Source organism: Bombus vosnesenskii, unplaced genomic scaffold (assembly GCF_011952255.1).
Source record: "Bombus vosnesenskii isolate JDL3184/JDL3185 unplaced genomic scaffold, Bvos_JDL3184-5_v1.1 scf7180000013319, whole genome shotgun sequence".
NCBI classification, from domain to species: domain Eukaryota; kingdom Metazoa; phylum Arthropoda; class Insecta; order Hymenoptera; family Apidae; genus Bombus; species Bombus vosnesenskii.
Genome location: NW_022882964.1, coordinates 269604 through 295988, shown reverse-complemented (window position 1 = coordinate 295988; position 26385 = coordinate 269604). Strand labels below are relative to the sequence as shown.

The 26385-nt window shown below is 39.5% G+C and overlaps 2 protein-coding genes across 3 annotated transcripts in view; one reads left to right on the top strand and one right to left on the bottom strand.

Annotated features, from left to right (window-relative positions):
* Positions 1-26385, bottom strand: part of LOC117235647 (rab3 GTPase-activating protein catalytic subunit) — a 33604-nt gene that overhangs the window by 3394 nt on the left and 3825 nt on the right. The window contains exons 7-11 of one of the 2 annotated variants that reach the window (XM_033497878.1): positions 3681-3738; positions 3418-3505; positions 2749-2896; positions 1598-1778; positions 68-167 (exon numbers count right to left, since the gene is read on the bottom strand). In XM_033497878.1, coding sequence (XP_033353769.1) covers positions 68-167; positions 1598-1778; positions 2749-2896; positions 3418-3505; positions 3681-3738 — 575 coding nt within the window. The remainder of the gene's footprint in view (positions 1-67; positions 168-1597; positions 1779-2748; positions 2897-3417; positions 3506-3680; positions 3739-26385) is intronic. The other variant, XM_033497879.1, reaches the window with a different exon arrangement.
* Positions 5186-26229, top strand: LOC117235648 (vasorin). Its single transcript, XM_033497880.1, has 7 exons — positions 5186-5778; positions 20564-21435; positions 21830-22145; positions 23351-23931; positions 24354-24786; positions 24983-25159; positions 25246-26229. Exons 1-7 carry the CDS (start codon positions 5775-5777, stop codon positions 25527-25529), a joined length of 2667 nt encoding a protein of 888 aa, XP_033353771.1. The 5' UTR covers positions 5186-5774; the 3' UTR covers positions 25530-26229.

Genomic DNA, 26385 nt, shown 5'->3' with positions numbered 1-26385 from the left:
GTTTCTCTTTAAAGTTTCTTCATTTTATAATTTTAATTTAAAGAGTATAAGGAAATTCATAACAAACCTTTAGGTTGACCCCATTCGTCCGTTACATCCTCCTCAATCCAATCTCTTGGGGAATACCAACGAATGAAGTCTTCCAAAACTGCTCCAGGATTCGCTGCCTATGTTTAATAAGTTCTTCAATTAATATTTTATATAAGAAATTTTTTCCAAAAAAAAAATGTTACCAACTTCACTAAACGTCACTAAAACGTATGAAATAATTTCAATTTTATTTTCACTTTATTTACACATGTACATATGCAACAACAGATAAAATTACTCATTTACTCGTTAAACAGCATATTAAATATTGTAATCTTTTTGAAGACAGGTAGTGTGTCACATACGATATCGCAATGAAAGTAGACTCATGTCCGAAGACGAATCCGCAGAACAATGTTTCCTGTGATTAAAATACGAGTTGCAGCTTTTATTGAGAAATGTGACCGTCGGACAATTTGTTCATGCGGAACAAATTATCGAAGCAGCGCTCGCTCAGGCTGTTGCTTCGAATGCAGTACACGTAGAAGGAATTAACAGTGAATGTTTAAAAGACTCAGTCACGATTATATGAAGACGTGTTGCCGTTCATCAAATATTCGGGAAAACTTTGCATTCCGTTTTCTCATTGCCCATTGAGAAAGGCACTGCTATAATGTATCAGCGAATGACAGGACAAAGACTTGAACAAGAGAGCCGAAAGTGGTGTCATGGTCGATCATTGATGAAATATCAATGATCTTTTGCGATAATTGGCGAACAATTCATTTAAGACTGCAAAAATTCAAGACCAATAAAAGACTATTTGGTGGCATAAATGTATTTCTCTTTAATGACATCACGCAATTACAACCAGTGAAATGATATTGATGTTTTGCACAGCCACGGTGATGTGCTGTAGAGATTAATTTATGGCACCAATTTTCTTTCTGCAAATCCATCATTAATGTGGGGCAAATTGATGATATAGAGTTGATCGATCTATTAAATAATTTACGGTTTGACGAAGGGAGTAACTTCAAGTCAACACAGGTCAAGTCAGCTTTGAGCGACAAGCTTATGTACAGAAACGATGTACGCTTTCAGAGGCAACTTTGTAAAGAAACTATTCGATTTCATCACGAAATTTGCGAAATGTACAAACGTAAAAGTGCACAGAATGCATGTAATATAAAAAATATATAAAATACCCAAAGTAGAGTATTTATTATATTTTTTTAGTAGATAAAACGAATTTCTGTTAGATTTCTATTTCTTTAATTAAATCATTCTTTAATTAAATATAACGATTTAATTAGATTATAGAAATATAAAATTACAGAAATATCCGCAGTTTAATTATTATAAATTAAATTATTTTCAGATATCTTCACAGGTAAAAAGTGTTGGTAGTGCTCGCGTGCGACAGCTATTTATATAAATCTTCGAAGTAAATAAAAAGTACCTATATATATGATTTCCTTTCATTCCTAGGATGAGTAAAATATGGTGTCAAAGTTTGATCATCTATTTGTGAAATACCCTGCACAACTTATTTTTGTATTTTCACCTTGAAAGACTCCATATCGGACAATAATGAGGCACTCATTAATCTGGCCCGCATTTCCGAAGCATGTTTGCTAGTTCCAAGCTGCATCATCACTTGGGCATCTTCCTCAAGTTGATCTTCTGTTTTTGGTACAGGATCCTGTGTTATCGGCAGATAAAGAGGATCTCCAGTTTGGATTAATCTGAACAAAATGATCGTTTGATTAAGTATTTTTATTTCTCAGCCTCATATCATTTGTGACTATAGCAATTAAAAATGAAATGATTTAGTTTTGAAATTTTTAATTTAATTAAATTTTACTGTTAATTCGTATCACGAAGAATGTAAAACAGAAAATAAAAGTAATTATTCTAAAGTGTGGTCTAACATAAGTTACTACAGTAAACTATAACGATACTATTGGAGAGTTGATTTACTATATCTATTATTTCAAATAATGGTATATCTATACCTACGAAAGCCACGTTCCACGAAACATAACACGTGCACATAACACATAAATGAATTCGTTTGTTTAACGCGTAAATTACGAAAATTATTCCACGGAAATTTATTATTACCGAGGCATTTCATCATAAGAAATGTTTTCATTATAGACGATTTTTCAACGATGTCTGCCATATTGACTATGTATTAATTGAAATAGATTGTTTGATATATTAATCGACTTGAATCATTATTATCCAGGAACACGTCATTACATAGGAACGGAAAATAGGGTGGTGTAAGTAAGTTAGCAAACCTGCGTCGGCACAAAATAACTTTGAATGAATCGATCTTTTCTAGAATGTTTGATACTTCAAACAAGTGAAAATAAATTATTAACACTGTATCCTCCCTGACGATTATATGCCAATTTTCTGAAAATGAATCGTTATTCGTAATTAAATACAAATATAATAAGAAAATTATGCGAGTAAATAAATGAAATAAAAAGTTATAAACGTGAAATTAAATTTAATTTCTTTTCATTGTCTATGTTAAAATGAAGATAGGTATTTAATTTTTTTCACGCTCTAAGCATGAAAATTAATCGGTCGACGTATGTACAATAGGTAATATCTCACAAAACGTGGCTTTGCTAGAAATTTGTTTAAATTGAAAAGCTGTTAAATGTATAAAAATAAAAAAGCAACAACTAAGTTTTATACTTGAGCGAAGGATGTTTGGCTAATCGTCCTGCTGGTTTGTTCCACAGCAGATGTGTCGCTTTCTGCTGTGCTCTTGATGATGACGAATCGTCCTCGTTCGCTGGTTCCTCAGAGGTGCATTCGAAAAATTCCTCTTCTTCTGATTCTGCTGCAATCGGACGGAAAACATTGTTTAAATTATACGATCTTATTGTAAAATAGATTTAAGAAAGAAATTAAATACATAATATTTCTTTTTCGTTTCGTTTAAAAAGTAAATAATTAATTTAATTGTTTAAATTTGTATTTCTCTTATTGTATCGTTTTTCCCTTTATTATCTAATTTATTATTTTAATAATATTATTTTGACAATTTACGTCCAAAATGCGGAATATCTTTCAATGGATAAGTTTATAATCGTATTATATTATAAATGTTCACAGCTTGAAAAAGTATCTAATCTATGTATACGTTGCTGCAAAATTCATTATACATGTATAGATAAAAATAAAAAAGAAATTTTAATATAGTACAATTTTATGTAGATACTAAACATAAATTCTACAAATTTGTGCGTACAATTCGATTTCACTGCAAAGATAAAAATTAATAAATTTTCCATCTCAATTTTAGTTTAAAATTTATAACATATACATATGTACATATAAAGCAGATCTTTGAAGAATTACCTGTTTCAAACTCGTCAGTATCTGCACTTTGAGATTTATGCGCCATCTCTTCCCTTGCTTTCTTTTTTTCGATACAACAATTCATCATCTAAAGGAATAATGTTTATTGGTAATTTGAATACTTTACTTACTAAATTTAATAGGAAATCCTTTCGTTACATATTTTTCTCAAATTAATATTATAATAAGATAAATAATAAATTAGTTTTAAACTATCAAGTTCAAGAAAAAAGAATTAACGAAGAATAATGAAAGGATATTACCTGAAGTTTTTGATGCAATATACATGTTCTTACGGAATCCGGGAATCCTGGGCTCACTCTGAAATAAAACAGGTTTATTTATGCAGTTTTTATCATAATTTGGAGCACGATGCACGCTTTGATACAAGATATCAACACTTTGTAATTACATTGATTGCGAAGAACCTTTTGCTTCGTACTAACTGCAAATCATTTTTATTATATAATTATTATGTTCAGTTGCTTTAATGTACAATAATAACTCCATTTCGAGAATATTACCTTTCTACTTTTATATCAAAAGTCCAAGTTCATATCATGTATTTATTTTTTAATACAATCCGAATTTTGTTTATTTCTACGTCAAGTTATTGGAAAACTTTACGATTATGGAACGAATAATAATTGGAAAAATACTATTTATTTTTAAATAACTATTATCTTTAAATTAATCTTAGATATTCTTATTTGCGAATATTATTTTGTAAATATACAAAAACCTAACGAAAATAACGATGAAAATCGTTTTCACAATTTTCAGTAATATCGTTATGATAACGAAATAAGAAATCGTGATAATAAGAATAAATTTGTATGATTAAAACGCATCAAGGAATGATTATATATTTGTTTACCGATACCTCAGTTGCCCTTTCGGACCTCGACGGGCTTCTTCATATAAATCAATGGTTTCATATCAAATTGTAGACAGATCGCCTATGAAAGTGTTTGATGCAAATCAGAAATTTTACAAAATGTTCACATTTTGTTTCTGCAAAGACTTTTCGTGGTGGCAAATAAAGTTCGTTCGAAAGATGTCATCGTCTTCCATATACAGACAAATCTTCATATTATAGCACTCTTACGAGACGATTGACACGGTTATATTGGTCAAATTTAAAATCAATCTGGATATGTATATAGAGGCTACAAAATATTTACTAGAAGCATGAAAAGTTTAATAAAAAAAAAACTTAGCATACAGCATAAACAACCATCTTAAGCATGTAATGAAACGAGTATCGAAGCTTATTAATATAACGAATAATTGACTATTCAAATACTTTTACGATCACTGTGAAATACATAGATATCGTACTTGTACCGAATATCTTGTAATTTCTATATATAATTTCGGATTTGTTTCAAAGTTTCGCAGCATAGCCAGAGTGCTACTGGAATTTCAAAATGTTTCGTACAACGCATATAGCGTATCCAGAGAAAGTTTTCATAATCTTATTTTAGTTTTCAATATTTAACTTCGAATACTTTCAATATTTTGGACCAAGTACTATAACGTACTATATCCAATCGAATTATTAACGTTTTACGTATCCTCGTTGTAACGATTCTTCGATACTGGTTATATATTAGCAGGCATTCGTTGAGCCGTTCCGAATAGAAACGTTAAATAGTCCTTTACTTGACATACGGTGATGCCTAGTGCCCACGAAATATTTTAGGTTGGCCATACCGAGCGTGCCATATATCACTCTGAAAGCGCGCCTACGACCAATCGAACGATCGCGCGAAAAATCAGGACAGTGTTTCGGTAGTTGACGGTCGAAGGATCGATCGAAAATTCGTTTTTCCAAGACCTGTGCACTCTATCCTGCCCTACCTCGACCTGCACTGCTACGGGAGAGAGACGTGCTTCTAGAGGGGGTCGAAGAGCGGCAAATTCTTGCAGTCTAGTGGAAGACCGTGATGCCGATGCTACCGAGCCGAACTTAACGGTTCTCCAGTATCGAACGCGTCGTTGTTCGTGAGTTACGCGCGTTCCTATCGATCTATACACTCGAACAAGAATTATTCGATTAGTAGGTGATTTACGTCGCGAACTATACACGCGTAACACACGCGCGCTAGGAGAGGTAACTGGAAGTATATCACTAGGAATTTTAAAGGTTCGTTTATCTCGTTTCGAGAACAAGGAACAACAGGTGCCGTCAAGGAAGCGCTTCGATGGCTTCTATCTTGTAACACGTACAAAACAGATTTTTGTTTCTACGTGTTGCGTCCCTTTACGTGATTTCTTTAACAACTGGCTACGAATTTCGGCTTCGCCGGAACACGTCATGGGCCAAAACTGGCTATAAACTAACGCTGACAAATATGAGTAAGTAAATCCTATCTGGATTCTTTTTTTTTTTTTTTTTGTATTGGTTTCTTTTTCTTTGAATTATGGGTACCGCGTGTAAATATGTACATATATTGGATAATTATGAAATAGCAATTTTATTTTCTTAGATATACACATATGTAAAACATGTACATAAACATGTGCATATTGCCGTATAAAAGAACGTTCTTATTTATTTTTCGTTAGTTTTCCTCCTTTCAATTTATCGTTTCCATTTTTCAAATTTTTCGTAATCGTTACGATTGTTTTCTCCTTAATTTTTGGTAATGATACGAGTGTCTCTGACGCGAAAGAAATTTGAATCGATTTGGTGTTGTTTCTTTTCCTGTTTCTTTTCATAGGAACTTTGTTAGGAGCGTTTTGGATATTTATAAATTATTCCCTAGTTTTGGTTACGTTTAGTTTTCAAATTCGCGTACTCGCGACGTTGCTAAATTTTTAATTAATTTTAAGCTCTTTGTCACGGTGTTTGAAAAAACCTACTTATTAGTCATCAACATATTATTATCTATTTTCGAGCGTCGACTGTATAGAAAAGTGAATCGAATATGAATTTTTCAAAGACATTTTGCCCTTGAAATGTCAAATATTCATCTGGTTTCCGTTTTGAGGGATTCTGGATAACCTATACTTTTGCATCTCTATTTGAAAGTAGTTTTTATAATTATTAATAAACCTCCAGTGATATTAATATTGCAATGACTTTTTCCACAGAATTTAACTCTTGCGCTCAATTATAATCGTATACGGTATAGAGGTATGTTGGTTCCGACGATTTCAAAATACTTAACGGTACATACCATCTTCGTCCAAAATCGTTCTCTCGTCTTTTTTACAAACAGCTTACAGCTGAATTAATACATTTCACTAAATCGGTTACTCGTGTAATAACTATCATCCGATCTTTCAAAAATCTATCATATAAATTAAAAAGAAAAATAGAAGCAAAGAAATAAATCGGATAAACATCGATTAAATTCATGCCTTATTAATTAAATTCAAGCTCGTTCAAATTCTATGCACGCAACGTATGCAAATTCTATTTTGTACAGCGGAAATGATCGATTATTGTAAATTATTGCTGATTATCGTAGAAATTGAAAAAGGAAATTTAATACGAGTTTCACGACATATTCGTAAGCGTCGTTTAAATTTTATATTTTTAATTGTAAATTATTTATAATTGTTAGATGAAAAGAAATTGACGTTGAATTTAAATCTCGCTTGAATATATTTTATTCTTTAGATAACGGCAATTCGATCTTGCGTATTTGTTGTATACAGGAGAAAATGAAAAGGGTAAAAAATGGAGCGGAAGAAGTTTTAAACGTTGAATTAAAGAACAAACACAAAAATCACACACAATCGAATTGAAGCCCGTTTCCTATAAACGTGGGTATACCGTTCCCACTATGAGCAAGCGATCATCATCGCCGCCGTCGTCGTCGTCATTCTCATTGTGTTCGTTATTTAGATATAAGAAAAGATAAGATGAAAATTGGCCGGGCACGTGTCTATCCAACAAAAGTTTCCTTCGTGAGATTTTTTATCGATGGCGTTGCATAGTAGACACAGCTCTTCGCTAGTTTGTCCCTACAGCTTGAACGAGTATAGTTATAGCAACAAGTTTCAAAGGGTGAATGCACCTACGCACACACCTCATGGGTATCGTCTTCGGCGTGTACTGGCCGACCTTGAACCATGTACTACACGAGGCCAATATATACAGTGTGTTTCTCGCCTGTTACACCAACGACGTCCACTTTGATCTGTGCGAAATTTCCAATTGACGCGATAATTTTCCAACGTTCGAAAAGATATTCCTCGATCAGGTAGAATAGGCTGGATCTTACGTTCTCACGTTTTCACCTTCTCACGTCGGTTTTGCTGATTTTGAAATATGTCCTCAAGGTTTACGTTCTAATGCTTTCTTACGTTGTATATGCGTAGCCGCAGCTCAGCCTTACGTTTCAACTCCGCTATAACTAACGTTGTTTAACAATTTGCTTGACAAATTTTTCTTTTATCACGAAGAATCGTCCAATTTTTCAGTAGCAGCACGCGTACTTGTTACAATATTTATCTAACTACGGACGAGAGAAAGATGCGACGTTCTACGTATCTAATAATCAGGCAATTACAATTATTACTCTTTGAAAAATTTGTTATTGACTTTGCAACCGGTGATATATCGCTAAATAAATCCGTCCGCGAATGAATCGAACGCGTACTGTTTTGATTTTGATTTTAATTTTGGTTCAAATCGAACATATAAATCTGGTCGATTCGGCAAGGTGTGAAATTTGATTCGATAGACATAAACCGATAATTCGCGATAGTTAGGGTACTTGTTTCGCGTTACAAAGCGTTATTGGCCGTGTAACGTTAGCGTACGATAGCTACGACGTAAAGAGTAATTTATCAAGTTTATCGAGCAACGTTTAGGTACGTTATACGAAAAATAAGCGACTGTCCGTATACTTTTCAGCTGAAACGTACTTAGTGTACGTAACAACGTAGCCAGGATGGGCTTAAAAGATAGACATCTTGGATCTCATCGATTTCAGAATAGCTGCTTCACCCGTGAAAACTTTGTTCTCCGAGCTCTTTATAACAGAGCCGCCTTTTACGATTCGAGCGGTGTCATTCGGCGGTGCGAAAATGCGCATAATATGCTAACGTTCTCTACTAGCTTCCATTTTTTAAATTACATTCGCGATATCGTCAAGAATAACGAGATCTTTCCGTATAGAAAAATTTTATTTTTTTTTTGTTTAGCGGAATTCAATCAATTACTTTGGATGTTGTATAAAAACAGAGCTCTCTCTCTCTGTAGAGATTCGAACGAATGTTAAAATTACATCGAAAATTATTATATCATATATATCGATCGATTGCGTCGATAGGCGTCGATAATTAAAAGAGCGCGTATCGAATAAAATAAAATTAAAGGAAAAGAAGCAAGAAGAAATAGAACAGAGGTTACTGCCTCGATCCGTGAACGATCGTCTTAGAAAAGAAGAAACCTTGAAAAATGTTACGTCCTGTTCCACATAGTTTTACGTTAAAAATGATTATGGAGACTATGATAATTCCGTCCTATCTGGCAACTATTACGAAGAAATTTCTACGATTTCCTCGTGCAAAGACCAACAAGCGTGGCGGTACTGGCTCGCTTGCCCAGTTGCTTGCTCGCCATGACCATCCAACCGTATTCTTCTCTTGCTTCGATTCTTCTATTTCGTTACTTGCACTTCCTACGTCTCCGATAATCGTGCGTAATCCTTATACACGAATAAAAAGCGTTTAATACTCGAACCTCGAACGGGACTTAACGGGCGAAAGAAGCGCCACGATACTTTGGATTTCGAGACAGAAAGTATAAATGGCTTTTAGAACGGTTGTATGCGAAGTATAAATATCAAGAAAAAAAAAAAGTGCTATTGGCGTTTTCAAAACTAATAAAATTGCTATTAGTAATTTCATTACCAACGATAGCATTCGATAGCAATGACAAATTATCACCACACGAATATGTATCGATCGCCATTGCTTCAGATCTCGAAAATGAGTGTCTTTTAAATACCGTTCACGTTCGTTCAGCCAGAACAAATAACATAACGTTTTTCGAACGTTACACGTTACTCAATTAAGCGTAACTCAGGTCGTCGAGACTTCTACCTCGATAGCTTTAACGCGGGGAAAAGAAATTTTATCATTACGCGGTAATACGCAATTATCTCTAAAGATCTATCGAGAAAATGCACGACATCGACGTTTTCTTAATAAGATAAGCTTAGCGAGATAAATTTTAATCGTAACTGATATTTACTTTCGTCGTCCATCCTCCGCTCGTCGCAAAATTGCTTAAAAGTAACCTTCACCCTGCGTATTTTCAGATTGCGTCCAATCTCTGTCAATACGATCGCGGCAATCGCGTCTCGTAACGGTGCTAACGAAATTCGCGAAATTCGATTTTATACGATGTAACGTACGACGCGCGTATTTTCGCCGGTCACTCTGCATAGACCGTTTATTCCTTCCAACTTGCCTCCTCTATCTCGTCCGACTCGTCGGAAACGCTTCGCGAGGAAATACACGATCGACGAGCATAGTGCACGCGGATTCTATACGTATATCGTACATACTCGGTTGAAAGCAATTCCATTCGCGGTTACTCGTAACTGCATCGTGTTGCGTTCGGAGAAAGGCCGCCGGTCTACGCTCTACTCCGCACGATCGTTCCGTGGTCGAGTTTTTCGCATACTTGGGAAAATCAACCGCAGAAGTGAATGTTAATAAACGAGGGATTTCTCTTTTACGCCGTGAAACCCTGAAACGGGTGAATAAACCAGAATAGCCGACCGTTTCGTCGCTATCGATCGATCGATTCGTCGAGATGGTTTTTCGGTTCTTGCGTCTTACGACCGGAGATGTTCCCAGTCTATCGGAATACGTTGCCGATCGATACCGCGCGAATCGTACGCGTTACAAAATTTCTCGTCGACTTTTCTCTCGCTCCAAGATCCACCGAGGCCAATACGAGAGATTACGTTGCAATTGCATTTGCAAAAAGACAATTCTTTGCTACGGAAATACGCGACAACGATCGTTGGAAGAATCGATAGGTTTAAAAGTTGGGAGAACAGAAACGAAACGAAACGAAACGAAACGAAAGCACCTTCGACGTTAGAAACTAATTTCGAAAAAAAGTTAAACGAAAAGTAAAAACGGTGTTGGGAACGATCGAAAGGAGGACGGCAGTGTCCGATAAAATCGTCGACGAATCGTCAGAGTTAAAAGTTAGTACGCGTTAACCCACATCCCAGGAAGGTCGAGGGAAACTGAGTTTGGCGCGAACGTCGCAGCTCTCATTTCCGCAACCGCTTCTTAACTTCCGTCATCGGACTGCTGGCGTAATTGCGAATGGATTTCGCGCCCGTCGCCATTATCGACGACCATCGGGTCGATAAAAATTCGCCCATTTACCATTCTTTGACGCGTCGCTATTTCGTTACGTAGATCACGCGAAGCCAACGAACGAACTTGAATCGGACACGTGCGTCTCTGTAATTCCACTTGTCCAGAAAATATCTTCGATTCGGAGAAAATACGCGTTTCTTCGAGATCAGTCGATGGTTAAATTGGAAAGGAAAATAATTTAGCGTGCTTTCGGATCTTAATCGTTTTTAATATATTTCCACGCTTATATCAGGTTAATCGATCGATACGAAGTATAATAAACTTTGATTTGTTCCGGTCTAGTAAACGCTCGTTAGAACGAATTTAACGGTTTTAAAATACTTTGACTTTTCCAGTCTTTGGATTTGTACGTCTCGCGGCGATTGCGCTCGAGAAACCCGATAATCTCCAGAATTTGCGTTCTTGTTTTCTTTGTTTCAAAATTTCTTAACGCGATCGCCTCTTGCCAGTCTCTTTTTAAAGCGAGACCGGCTAAGCGTTAGAATTTTCACGAAAATTTGGCAATCGCTGGAATACTCTGTTCGCGGCTACCGTCTTCTTCAAATGCGTACAATACGCTGCGATACGCAGCGATTGATATTAACGCGACATCAAGTAAAATTGTCGTTTTTCGAACTAAGATTTAAGAAATCGTCGCGGTATAATCTATTTTTCCGAAATATTTCGTTTAAACGTAACTAGGCGAAAGCTACGTATCGATTTGCGTAAATATCGCTAAATAAAATAAATATCGCGTAACCGCGTTCTTAAAACTTTGCGAAATCTTTGCCGATTGTGCTAATTATCGGTGATAAGCATCGTTCGATTTCCTGTTCAAAGGAAGAAAGTACAAAGAAAGGTGAAAGTACTATTGTAGTTTTGCCAGAATTAAATACGTTAATTGATACTTTCGCGTAATATTAATTACGGTTTTACGATTCCACCGAAAATCTTAAGTTTCACAAGCTACGGCGCGTTGAATTCTTTTTACACGACGGACCATTTTTTTTTTTTTTTTTTTTTTTTTTTTTTAAGACGCTTGCTAACACGATCTTCCCTCGCAATTACGTTCTCCGCGAAGTTTTTATATTCAAAGGGGATGAACTTCGATTCCATAAAAGAAAGAGAAGAAAGAGAAGAAAAAAGGGAAACAGTTCTTTCCGGAGCTATCGCGTTTATCTTAGGAACGCGCGTCGCGCGAACGTACCGCGATATCTCGTATTTGGGGGCTGTAGGTGAACTTTTACGACTCACTGCGTACGTATACGTTCGATACGTAATGCCATTGATTCGACGATACTCGGTGGCGGAGAAACGCGGCGACGGAGACGCGACAGCGGGTGAACGACTCGGGAGAAAGATTCACAGTTACAAAAGCGATTGCTCTACTGGCTGCGACGGTTTTTTGAATCCGGTAATTAGCACGATGACGATCCTACGTTTCCTAGTTATTGTGCCTCCGTTTTTTTCCCTATGCGCGTTTCACGTTCGGTCGTCCATTGTACGTGGTATTCTCACGACGCGCAATCAAACAAACCGACATTGCGTTCCTCCAACGTAACTCACGACGGATTCTTCTTTCCGCGGCGTAAAAGATTTTCTAACTCGTCTCCGACCCGATCTTTCGTATCTTTCTTAGGTTTGTCGATAATCGAGTTTTACCAAACTATCGTTTATCGGTATAATTATCGGTAGTAATTTTATCGGTACAGTTGTTCGATAATTGATCTGTCAGTAGATCGATAAACGACGGCGAAAGTAATTTTACCGTCGTTCGAACAGATCGGTAATTGCCGAATCACCGATGTTCGCGTAAATGCGTATTTCGACAGAGCGAGAAACCAAAGGTAAATAAATATTTCTATCGGATCGCAGACACGACGCGTCGTCTTTTATCTTACATTTTCGAGCAACGCGCGCGTTTCGCGTATTTGTTAATCGCTTCGGTTCGTCATAAGACGTAGCAATTTGCATTTCGCAAATTAGGATAACTCGTCGATCGAGTTTGTTTCCAAGTCGTCGCGTTTGAGCGTTTCCAAGTCTTGTAAGCCGAATTTCGCGAAATTCTCTCATCCAGCGATCGATCCTTGGTTCGACGAAACTTTTATCCTAACGTATACGTTATTTTGGTTTTTACACCTACTCGCGTATACGTACTACGATGATATCGTTATTACTATTATTATTATTATTATTATTATTATTACGAACATATATATCGTTATAAAGGTAGCGCAATACACGCTAGGAACACGCGTATACGCGGCGCCACGTCGAGCGTCGAAGGGTTAATGTCGTCGCGTTACGCCGTGACAGCGTAACCAATGTCACCGTCGCGTCGCAGAGTAACACCGAGTCGACCGCTTTCGATTCCACCGCGATTATATTATATCACGATATTTGCACTCGTTGAGAAACTGGACGCGAGTCTCGCGCTTGATTTCTCGAACGAACGACGATGCTCGATCGTCGGAGACAAGCGGAACCAATGGAACGGCAATCGCGGGAATAGCGCGTTGCGTTACCGGTAATATCCTCCTGTCCGGTTCGTACACGAGCGGCGGCGTCACAGGGAAACGCGTCTTTTCTCGTCGTTCGACAGTTTCCACTATGCAATTTCCAATTACGAAACGAACCTTGTATCGCGCCAATCGAATTCCACTTGCGCGCCGATTCGCCCGTTTCCAGGCTCGCGCGCGTTACGTTTCCAAATGTTACCAATTTTATACGTAATTAATTTTATTTACTTTCACCTTCGTCGAGAAAAACGGTAAAAAGATAGCAAGATACGGCGTTAGAAGAATAACACGTTCGATAAAATCTACGTGAAATGGCAAAAACGGCAGGCTTCGATTCTCTTAATTCCTTCCGCGAATACGTACTCGACGATACTCGCGCCGATTTGTCGGTACGAACGAACACGAATAGAAATTTGACGAGAAAGCGCGTTTTTAGCTCGTTGGGCTACGCCGGTCGGTCGGATACGCAAAATTCGACAGGCGTAAAACGTAGACTTTCGCGACTCGATTTTCAAATCGCACGGTACGAAGATCTAAGGAAGAGAGCAACGATATCCGAGAGACGATAGCATCGGGGATCGAGCTGGCATTGATACCGAACAATACCGAGGTCTCTGTCACAGCCGAGAAAACTCCTGCCGTAACGCGTTTGCTCGCGAGATGGAGCGGTTAACAGTACTCGCATGGTTTGTTTCGCATACTGTTCCAACTGGTAGCACGAACCGTTACGCGAATATGGAAAGTCCGGCGATTCGCCAAGAAAAGTACTTGGTACGCACGGTTCGCCGTATAAAATCCGACGATATCCACCTCCTAATATCGTTCCTCTTCTCCGTTACGTTCGTACCTTTTTCTTTGGTGGTTTCAAGGGAAATTTCGTTGGATTAAGATTTTATTTGGTATTTATATTTGCTATTATATAATATAGTTTCGCAGATCGTAAAATTTAATCGCGCTAATTGCATCGGTATCGTTAAATTTGGCATCGACCCCGTCGATCATTTTCGTATTTCGTTTCGTACAGATTCCAGCGTGTTTAAAACGACTTTAGAACCATCGACGTTACAACGGAAATTACAAGGGAAGTGCGATGACGCTACAAGTTGCAATATATCAAAGCGAAATATCAAACTGTTTCGTATAACCGGTACAATACCAGGTAACCGGTAGATACTAATTTTCTAATACTTTGGCGAGTCACTGTATCCAGCTTCCGCTTCGTATCGCAACGGGAAACTAATCGTGATAAAACGCGTTTTTCCTGAGAAAAATATCTGGCCTGAAAAGTCGCGGCCTGCCACCTTTTCGCGTATCAAGCGTAAATTGCTTTACGACTCGCGAACTTAACGACGAGTCGGCCCTACCTGGAATCCGTAGGAACGAGATTAAACGAACGAGGAGAGCGGTGTTTGAAAAAACGTAAAACAATACCGTGAGAAAAGGCTATTTACGCGTGACCAACATCGACACTGGGTGAACCGGCGGTTAACAGCAACGTCGTATCGACGTTCCAAAGCGCGCTCTATCTTGCATAAATCTTCGTTAATAACGCGCTGCTGGATATATTTCGCTCGTAGGAGCAAAACGGAACACCGAAAGAGAACGAAAGTGAAAGGCGCGAATTCCGTAGGCAACTACGGGCCGACTAAACGCGTGTCTCCTATATTTCTCCATGTATCGGCGGATGAATGAAACAACGAGGCATTTTGCACGCGGCGTAAACGCGTAACCGTAAATCGCGCGCAATTTCCGCGCGAAAACTCGTCGAGGTCGGAAAATCTACCCAGAGAGCTGGAAGAATTCGCTACTTTTGCACGATCCAGCTAAAAATTTCACGAATCTCGAGAAAGTTGTCGCGGCTTCGGACCGAGCCACCGACGGGCGTATCGAGAACACGCAGAATTTTATCGTCGGACGATAATTTTGGTCGTTGTTGGATCGTTGGAGACGAAAGGCGAGCCGGTCAAGTACGTCGCTGGAATGCCAGCGCTCGTCCTACCAAATGATCTCGGACGCGCGCGTATTCGCAAATACCACGCGACAAAGAATAACTTTCACCCGATCGTTGCTTTCGATGTTTAGAGAGAACAAAATCGCCCAACTGCCTCGATTTGCCTGACGTTTTTTCCCCTATATCCTGTTGCGTGCACGGATATCGAATACTCGCGGAATTCTCCGATTCGTTTTCTCGTTTCTTTGGACAATTTTTTATTTTTATTTCCCCTGCTTCGAGACGATATATACTTTTCTTTTTGTTAGAGACGCTGTCGCCTTCGACCTTGTTATCGAGCAGAACGCGTCGATCCGGTCCAAGCTACCATCCACCGATACGTTTCTTCTTCGTTTATTATTAAAAACTTTTTCGCTCGACGTCTTCTCTCGCTGTTTTCGCGATACTTTGCATAGCCGAGCGACGATCGTATGCGTGGAAAAACATATTTCAAGGTGTATCCTATCGTCTATTCTGCCATCTACCTCGTAGTAACGAGCAAATCGAATCGAATTTAACGAGTATACGTGTACGCGCCAATTCTAAATCGCGCGTGACGTTGGAAAACGTCGATATTTTTCTGAAAAATATAAATACCATCCCACGATAATAGCGGCGAGGTTTCTCTGTCAAGGCAGCAACTATCGTAATAACTATTCCGAGTTTGGTTCTGTCACAGTCTGATAACTAGACGTATTACGCGCGTCGGGCAACGCGACATCAATACCGAAATACCTTTACCGGTAAAATTTGATACCTCGTCGAATGGATTTTCAAAGAATGGTAATTATTATCGCGTCGGTTGTATACGATTTGCACGCTCCTAAGAATCGAGTAACTGGTCGAATCCACGGCAACGTTTTTCCTTCGCTCGACAACCCTTGATCGTACGTTGGACTTTTAAGCGCCGATCGGTATCGTCGAGTCGTTGCTATCGACGGTCGTAACAGTTTTCGCAAGTATTCGCGAGTAATCGGTAAAAGTATTTCTTTAAATTACGCAACCTGATCCAAATCCGATTCCACCACCTGTCGTGGCCATTTACGGTCCAAAGACACCGTCGCAGTTAACCAGACTTGGCCATGTTTCCTTCGAAAGAAAATAACATTTTTATTTTAGAAATCATTTTCGAATAATTTCTCGTTCGTGCGATCCTGTTAAAACAACAGGATCGGGTAACGAACGAGATCTGACGCGAGAGGTTACTTTATTCGAACGAGCAAATTTCTACTCGACCATCGATATTTTTGTAACGTAACCACGCTTGCTCTCGAAATTGTTCTCGCTTCGAACGTTTCTGCGTGCGGGAAAAATCGACCACCCCGTGGCAAACGAAGAGTTACTCGAATAACGCGGAATAACAACAGCCTCGTAGTCGAGACTCAACGCCTACCGAATCTCTCCGACCAAAGAAAATATTTTCCTTCGATCGCGTTAGTTCCACGCCGATAGTTGGTTTATCGCCGATAATTCGATCGACGGATGTGCGCTCGAGTGCGATTACCGCTGCAACACCGATGTAGACGGATTTAGCGAATCGTCTCAACGAATGGTTCGTGACAACGGCTGTTATTAATTACCAAGGGAAATTGGCCGAGCGATAGACGATCGCGATAATGGTATAATATGGTATAGCGAGTGGTACGCGCTCCTGTGCTCCCATTAACAAGTATTCCGAGATGCAACGCCGTGACGAGCACGTTAATTAATTAGGTATTCCGATCTGTTCTTATTCCGTTTCCCTGAACCCGTAATAAGACTCGAACCGTTGACTCCGCTCTAGAAATTCGACCATCTTGCCTACCGAACAACTTCCGGCATCTTTTAACTCTACATTACGCCGCCGCTTATTAGTCTCGTTAAGCTTTAGGCTACCACCTACTGCTAGACTATGCGAGTTTTCAAAACGACGACTCTACCCCGCGTATTTACCTATTTTTCAAACAAAATTTTACCCAACGCACCGCTCAATATTTCCATATTTCCATTTCCAGCGCATATCTCTAATATCGCATGTTTCTAATATCGCGCGTAACTGTTTGCGATATCGCATAGACGTAGAAGAAAGAGACGTGTAACAGTAACAAATCTCGCGATTTGAGAATCCATTAAAATTTTTTCGCTGGAAATAATTTTGCTTCTCGAGGATTTTATACCGTTTTTCAGTTCCTATTTGAATAAAACTCGTCTAATCGAAGATCCACGTCCTAGACTTTGTACGGAAAGAAAGATTCCTACGTGCGCGTACGCGTACGCGTTATTAAAATTGAACTTGATCGACGAGTTATCCAGGTAACTTAAATCGCCTTTCGTAATTTACGGTACGTAATTTGTTTTAATCGAGAAATCGACTATCCGGCATTTGTGAAACCAAACCGCGCATATTACAGTAACGTCACGTTCCATTTTACGAATATCCTCGAAACGTATAAATTAAACGGAGGAAAGTATAGGTAAAATTTAGTTGTCAGCGGTAGATACGGAATCATCGAGGCGTAGAAAAATGCGACAACCCAGTTGAGCAGGTGATTACGATTCTCCTTTTACCGTGCGATTAACATCTATCTTATTATTTTAATTGAGAAACGATTCGGATTCGTCTTACAATTTATTACTATAATTCCGATTAATTTCCATTTCTAAATTATAGAAAATTTCATTTCCATAAAGAAATCGACTCTCTCGGATCGAACTATCTACCCTCGTTGTATCAACGTCGATGCTCTATTTATCTTTTTAACGCAATTTCGGCGCCGATTTAAAACGGGCATAAACGACGAAACAAACGGGGTAATAACTTTTTTCATCCTTTTTCATCCTTTCGAAAAAGTCGGAAAAATGTCGACTGTGAGATCGTAACGAACGGAGGAAAATTTGAAAAAATTTGAAAAGATCGGCCAAGAAAGAAAATTAAACGCTTCCTCGATTATGCTATCTTTGCGATTTTCCTATAGTTCGTAACGATACGACGATATATCGTAACAGATGCCGGACAGATATAGTTTAAAAGTAAGCGGTAAATCCACGAGTGAATTCTCTCGTTAAGCGACCAACCAACGATTGTTACAATTTTTCGAAAATACTTCGTATCGTTGCCGTTAGGTCCGTTCGACGAACGACTTACTCGTCGATCTTATCGTAGACCGAGAGAAATAAAGTTCGAGTTTAAGCTAAAGGTTCCGTCGTGCAACGATTCCCTTTCTATCAGCCACTCTGCACTTTCCAATATCTCTGGAAAGAATGTCCGAACAATTGTACCGATCGCAACCTTGATCTTATAGAACGTTCCAAGCAACCATGGCTATTCTCCTCGCTGTTAAATATATACGTGCTAGGGGAGACAAGTTGCGAAAGAAACGCGCAGCAAGTTTTCTCGCAACTTTTTCCGCGTTTACGGAAAACTTCGAATCGGTTAGAAGCGAAACGCTCGAAAGTTTCACCGACTTTGGTTACGATATTAACGCGACTAAACGATGAAAACGTTTCTGGTTAGCGACTGTAGCTCGAGCACGATAAACGACGAACACGATCCTACCAGATGCAAACACTTTCGCGAACCGTGCCAAACGCACGCGCTAACTTTCGTATACGTTCGCAGAATCGTTGAAAATATCGTCGACGTTGCCGCGAGAATACTCGTACGCTCTGTCTAAACGTAGGAAAATTCGAATGGAAAGAAGAGCGGTAGGCCGACGATCTCGGTAGGAATTCGTACACCGTTGGTCGACTGGCATCGATAGAACCCATATCGGCGCGAGGACGTACGTTTACTCCGGCCATTGACTCGTAACGGGTTCGGTCTATGGACCCTGGCTCGTCGCGGTTCGTTTAGGCTGCGCAACTTTGGTCTGCTCGTGCGTTATGGTTCTCGATAACCGTTGTATCCCAGTCCTACGTTCCACGTATATATCGGCCGTTCGTCCTTTCCGCGTCTACAGACCCATATTCGGTCGAGCGAGAACGTACGATCGACGAAAAATCGAACGAAACGACCACGTTGTACCGTCGACTAACTCTATGCTGCGCGTCTCGGCGATCGTGGTACGGACGGCGAGTGAACGATTCCGCGTGGCAGGATAATTAAACGTTTTCGTAGCGCGCTTCCTTCTCCGTAGAATCGAATTTCAAAGTATCGGATCGGATACGAACGAGCGATCTCGGCAGCCGACCGTATCCTATACGCCAAAGTACGTGGAAAACGTGGAACAAGAGTCTTTTACTTTTATTGCGCCAAAAAATATACTTGATAAATTTTCGATTATTCGCCGCTGTCCAAATCAGCCCGGTTCTACTTTTAAACTTACAAGTGTACGCAAACTTTGTTCTACTTTTTCCACGTTGTTTCGATCGCTGTATTTCGAGTGGACGTAGCGACCCGTTCCAAAGTTGGCGAGCTCGCGCACTGCCACACCACTCGACGTAATCGCGGGAATACGAGGAATTGCGCGGCGCGAGTTTCGAAATTGCGCACGCACCTTGCTCGCTGGTAGCCACGGGATCGTGTATTCGATCGAGTTCGATATCCCAGTTCGCTTCGCGGGCTTCGAACGCTACTCGTCCGACTTTCCAACGATAAGAACCCAATATGACATCGTCTTCGTAACTTGCCACAAATTCCGCTTCTCCTTCGTAGCGCTCAGTCGCGTTACTATCAGGGACAAAAAGTAACAGCCGTTTGTCAAATTTTTACGAAAAACTAAAAAAAGAATGGATTAATTTAATTTTTGCCTAAATACGAGATAACGATCGTCAAAGTTTCGAACAAATGCCAGCAAAAAAGGCCGACGTTTAACCATTATAAACGACCAAACAAACGTTTCTTGATCGCCGACACGCGACTTGGTTATTGCACGGAAATCCACGTATTCGATCTCGGTAACGTTTCTTCGTTTCCCAAACTACTCGAAGATCGTTTCTCCAGCCTATCGCTACGCGTACCACTTTCTCGGCCGAATTTACCCCCTCGAAAGGAAAAACGAATAATCGTTTTAGGCAACCGTTAGAAATTGCGATATATGAAAGACGCGCGAATATATTCGACCGACTGCCAGTTACTACCGAACGTCGACTAGTCGCATCGAATTTGGCGAATCGTAGTTCGAGCTTATAGGATTTGGAGATGGAAAATTGCGATAGAGAGATTAAGGATTACGCGTATTCCACTAAAAAGATTCAAATTTGTTCCGTACGCCTCTCTGTTGTCGTTAATGCATCTTTCGGAACAAAGTTGGTATATTTGTCGGAGAAAAAGAAAGAAAAATCGGATCTGACGAGATGGCAATATTTTCAGATATACGTCGAACGGTGTTGCTGCTACTCGAAAGCATAATCGCAATCGTGGCAGCAACCTCCAGCTGTCCATGGGCGCAACACGTAGTCGATCTCGAGAGTTCCTGCATCTGCGACTACAACCTGGCCAGGGAACTTTCGGTACAATGTGACATCGTCGATTACGAGCAACTTTTATCCGCTATGCGGCGTCACGTTTCCAAAACCACCATAGACCTATTCTACGTCAACAACAGCACCATAGGAATCTTGAGGAACGATTCGTTCTCATCCGTGAAAATCAACAACATGCAATTATCTGGCTGCCAAATCAAAGGTATCGAGGCGCACGCGTTTAGGGGCCAGGAAAGCTGTTTGAAAAGCATCAATCTGAAAGACAACGAATTGACCGAGATTCCCAGCGAGACGCTGAAAACTCTAAAGAATCTCACGGTGCTGGATCTTTCGATGAATAAAATTACGAGGGTGAACGACGACACCTTCGCGGGATTAAAGTTAGTTACGTTGAAACTTTCCGACAACGAAGTTACTTTGGCGCCTGGATCGTTTCGAGGATTGGAGAGGTCGTTGAAAAATTTGAATTTGAAGGGAACCAGGCAGAAGAAGGTTCCCGAAGCGCTTAGAGGTTTAAGGACACTGGCGTTTCTCGACTTGTCGCAGAACAGTATCAGAGAGTTGCCCGGCTCCGCCGGTACCAAAGCTTTCGAGGGATTGGATTCGTTGACCGGTCTGAATCTCGAGAGGAACTTGATACAAAATATCGGATCCGATACGTTTTATGGTATCAAGAATACTTTGAGCTCGTTGAGCTTGTTGAACAATCTTATTCCCGACTTTCCCACGGCTGCCATCAACAGCGTTCAAGACCTAAGGGTGAGTTTCGACGATATTTTCGGGCCTGTAGTCCCGACGAACGTCGACCGAGATGAAATTTGCGAAATTTCAATTCGCCCGATAGCTTCGTATCACGCAGACGGCAATCGCTTGTTCAACTCGATTGTTTACGATTCAAACGTAACGAAGAGCGAAATAAGAAAGCGTAAAGCGAAACTCGGACGTTTGATAGTTCAACGTCAATGACAACGTCGATGGAATAAATCGATTTTTCTATAGTTCTCCGCAAACTACAAACTCCCTCTTCTCTCTACGAGTACAATCGAGTTTTCTCCGTCTATACGCTTTAAACCTAACAAATAACAAATGATAACGTAAAGTAGATAGAATAATTCGAATTTCTTACGATTTTCCAATCTCTGTCCTGATCCAGGTGCTGGATATAGGATTCAATCTGATAACGGAGTTGCCGATAAACGCGTTTCAAAAGAATCCGTCGATAACTTTGCTAGCGATCGATGGAAATCCTTTGTCAACCGTTCCGGAGGAAGCTCTAGCTCGACTAAACGGAACGCTTCGAGGTCTGAGTTTAGGAGGCCGATTTCTGGTCTGTGATTGCAGATTACGGTGGATCGTCGACTGGATAAAAACCAGAGACTTGCAAGTCACTAGTCGGGAACGCAAGCCGCAATTCTGCGGAAGTCCGCAAAACTTGCAAGATAAAAGCTTTTACAACATCGACACAGCAGGTGATATACGATTAATTAACGGTTAACGATCGTTAACGGTAGCACGTTAGTGGCAGATAAGTGGAAAAGTATGTGTTTTAACTTCTGCGCGGTGGTTGCTGTGTTATGTCGTGTAATGCCGTAAAATGCCGTATATCCGCCGTTAACCCTTTGCACTGCGAATTTTATTTCGAATTTCGTTACCAAAAGCTCCCAACGCTTTCGAGCGTTTTATTTGAAATTTACCTCGACTAAAAAATAAGACGATTCAAATAAATAGACGAAGAAACAAATTCGCTTAAATATCGGTTTTACTCGCGCTATTGTTGTGTCTTGTAATTTTCAAGCGTATGATATACCTTGAAACAATTTCCAGGATGCGATCTTGGTTTTCTTTCGCACGTTTCACAAAAAAAAGGTGGCACTGAAAGAACGTCGGACTCGACGAAGCAGCTCCTGAGATAAAAACTGCCGTCGAGTCATACCCGACACGAAAGTGCAAAGGGTTAAAGGAACCCATACTGTAATTCGAGATAAAGCGATCCGTCAAAAGTTTCCAACGTGACGAGCAAAATATACTCTTTGCCTTTACTTTTGCGAATGGAACGCGTGACGGCAGGTGATTCTACTCCCTCGGATCGGTGCACATCCACGTGCAACGATAGACGCTATTTTCCCTGCGTCTGGATCCGATATACGTGTGCCGTGTATAAGCGCTAATGGGACTTTAACGATTCTCCCAAGAGAATGATCGACTCGCGATTCGCGTAACTCCATATTTCGCACTCTTCTTCTTCGCGATCGGCACTGTACGATGAAACAGAGAAAATCATGCTCGAGGTCAATTTTGTGGTTCGCCTTTTTAACGGATCTTCGCCGATCCGAACGCGTAGAATCGCCTTTTAAAGCCATGACGAATAACGTGAAAAACCAGACATACGAAATCATGCAATTTGTATGAAAAAATACGCTTCAAAAATATGCTAACCATAACGGTATTCCGATTGTAAGAAATGTTTGTATCTTTATCTTATTATTTGTTATTATTTTACCTACCGATATATAACGATATATCGCTGTATCGTGTCTCGTTTGTTTTCTTATAGATTAGAATTTTTTTTCCACGGTGACCAGCTCGTAGTTTTAGACCAGGTCGGTTTTAGTTTTAGCCGACACGTCCTCCGTATACTCTATCCAATTATTATTATTATTATTATTATTCACAGAAATGACCTGCGAAAGAACTCCAGAGATAATCGGAATCGGAACGGTAGAAAGCGTGGACACGAGAGAACCTACAGGATCCGCTATAGTAGCCAACGGTTACAATCCAACCACTCGACCGTCGATTAACCTACCTACTACTACTACTGCAACAACTACGACCGTATCAACGACAGCGCTTGTATCTTCCACAACGGAATTCCAAAAAACCGAGACACCATTTCCCACTACACCAAGAACCATCACCAACAGGCCAACCGTTGCGCGAACAGGAAACGTGGTGATAATGAGGACCACACCAACCCCGCCGAAACAAATTCAGGATCAATTGCAGCAACATCAACCAAGACCACCCTTGGTACTTGGTTCGCCACTTTATAAATCAAAATTCACCGACAAAGATATTATCGTCAAGGACGTACTCAGACAAGATAACGCAGTGATTATATACTGGGACACGGAAGCGACGAATATTTTAGGTTTCAAAGTAATTTATAGATTGTTTGGCGACAGTAGTTTCAAGCAGGCACCGCCTTTGGAGGCCAGTGAACGTGAATTCAAAATCAAGAACGTTCCTTCGCAGGTAAAATTATTTTCGCTAGCTTACAGCATTTATTCCTGTAATTTAAAGAGGTTGCCGCAAACGTTGCTTCCACTTTTCGATCGTCTCGGTAAATCGATAAAACCACTTCTCCGAAAGCGTTATAAATGCATAGTCGACTAAACGTCTTGTCCTATCTAAACGTATCAAGCACGATACATATGCGTACAAGAGTGCGAAAGTTTATTACTAGGAATGTTAATCGACTATGAATTCGTCAAGGACAACTCGTTAAGGACAAAACGTTGAAACAACGTTTGCAAGCTGCGCAATTATCGAAAAATCACAAGTAAACATTTTAATAATTTACGCATTTTGAAAAACCCGTTTCCTCCTTGTGTATTTGTAATAATAAATTATAGCTGCTCGTTCTTAAAGTTATCTATATACGTTTTATCTCGCAGGAATGTATCGTAGTGTGCGTAGTATCGTTGGAAGAAACAAACATCACTCCTGCAAACGTGCCCTACAATCAATGCAAGGAGGTAAGAACGGAAAACTCGCCTACGTCCAACATGGATAAAATTACTATCGCTGCGAGTGCAGCCATATGCGCCACTATAGTGGTAGCAGTGATAATATTTATTGTTGCGAATCGGCGAAGGGCCAGAAAACTTCATACTCTTCACAGTATTGATCAGACAAAAATGGGAGGACCCATTACTGGTTTACCTGTGAATTGTTGTTCCAACGTTGGTCCGACACCCAGCCCTGGTGGGCCGTTGTCATCAATGGCGACACTCAGTGCTTATAATGCTCAAAAAGAATGGGATCAAGTATCTGCATACAGTAACAGAAGCATACCAAGGCCAAGGATATTCCCCGTTGATCGACAAGGTATAAGAAAACAGAAAAAAAGAAAGAAGAAAGTTTCAAGAGTATAAATATTAAAGGAACTTGTATATAGAATACTGGAATACTACAGATATATATATATATATATATATATATAATATAGAATACCATTGTAGAAGAAAGATATTCAATTTGTTATAAAAATTTATATATATATTTTAGAACAGTCTGTTTCTAGGTTCGATAACTAGAGCTTCTTGCATCGACGATGTCAGATCACAGACAGGACATTACAGCGGAAAAGTATCGACTCGTTCCGTAGTCGATGGACAATCTCAGCACAGTTTCTCTAACACATCGACGAGATACTTTGCAAACAACACTTTGACTTCCAATCTCGCTAACACAAGATCAGGTGAGATTTTCCTGACCAACTTATCCGATACGTAAAACAAATAGACGCATCTGCCGCTTCTTAATGTAATATTTCGTTTTGTCCAGAGTTGAGACAATCTCGACAATCTTTGGCCGCAGCTTCTGACAGAATATCGCGAACGAACTTTTCACCCAGTCACGTGCCACCGCATTCTTCGTCTAGAAGGCAAAGGCCAAGATCGTGTAATCGAACACTGGAGCAAAACCCACCAAGACCAGGTAGCAGATACAGCATAGCCGATTCAACGCACACCCTTAATAATTACGAAGAGAACAATTGGACCGATCATGATATGGACATATACATGGCACGTAATCCAACTACGAGGACTGGTCTTATGCCTCTCTGATTCCACACATTGTATGTGCGCGGTTTTGCTCAAACGTGTTCAGTGACATTCTTTTTCTTCAGACCGCTTGAACTGCTCTCACTCACGTAGTTGTAATATATAACGTGACGTTTCAAAAGGTTCAGAGATTTATAGATAGAGAATAGCGTTGACATAGTATCAATGTTAAATTAAAGACCTGAGACGTATGTTATTACAAAAATTACTGTGTAATAGATGTATTAACATAGTAACATGGAGGATACGTTACAAACGTGTAGCTTTAAGAAAGTTGATGTTAAGAAATTGCTTCAAGGTGCACAGTTAAAAATATATATATACGTGCTATGTGTGCTCGAGCAAAACGTTCGATTTCAAACGGTTTTAGCACACGATCTCTCAACAACAACAAGAAAAAGAAACATAGCACTAAGCGATGAATAAGTCAAGTTTATCGCGTACGTGGTGGATGTGTTTTTATCCAAAGACTGTATTATAAATCAACGTCTGTCAAATTCTGTATTATGTTTAATGTCTTCTGCTTGTTGACGCATGTTTATAAGAAATGTACTGATATTAAAGTATTTCTTAACATATGATATGTTCTGGTAATAAGAGATTTCGCTATTGATAAATATAGAGCAATTTTGTATATTTCTACGTACCGATAATTTTATATTTCAGTATTAGAATAAAATCGAAACTGAATACACATACGATACAATTATGTGTATTACTCTGATATATTTTGTAAAATTAATGCGTACTAATAAATTCTAAATATTAATAGATTAACGAAAACGGCGATATAATTTCTCATTTCTCCATTTTATCACATTGCATAAAACTGCCAGTTCACAATTTCCTTTTACGATAA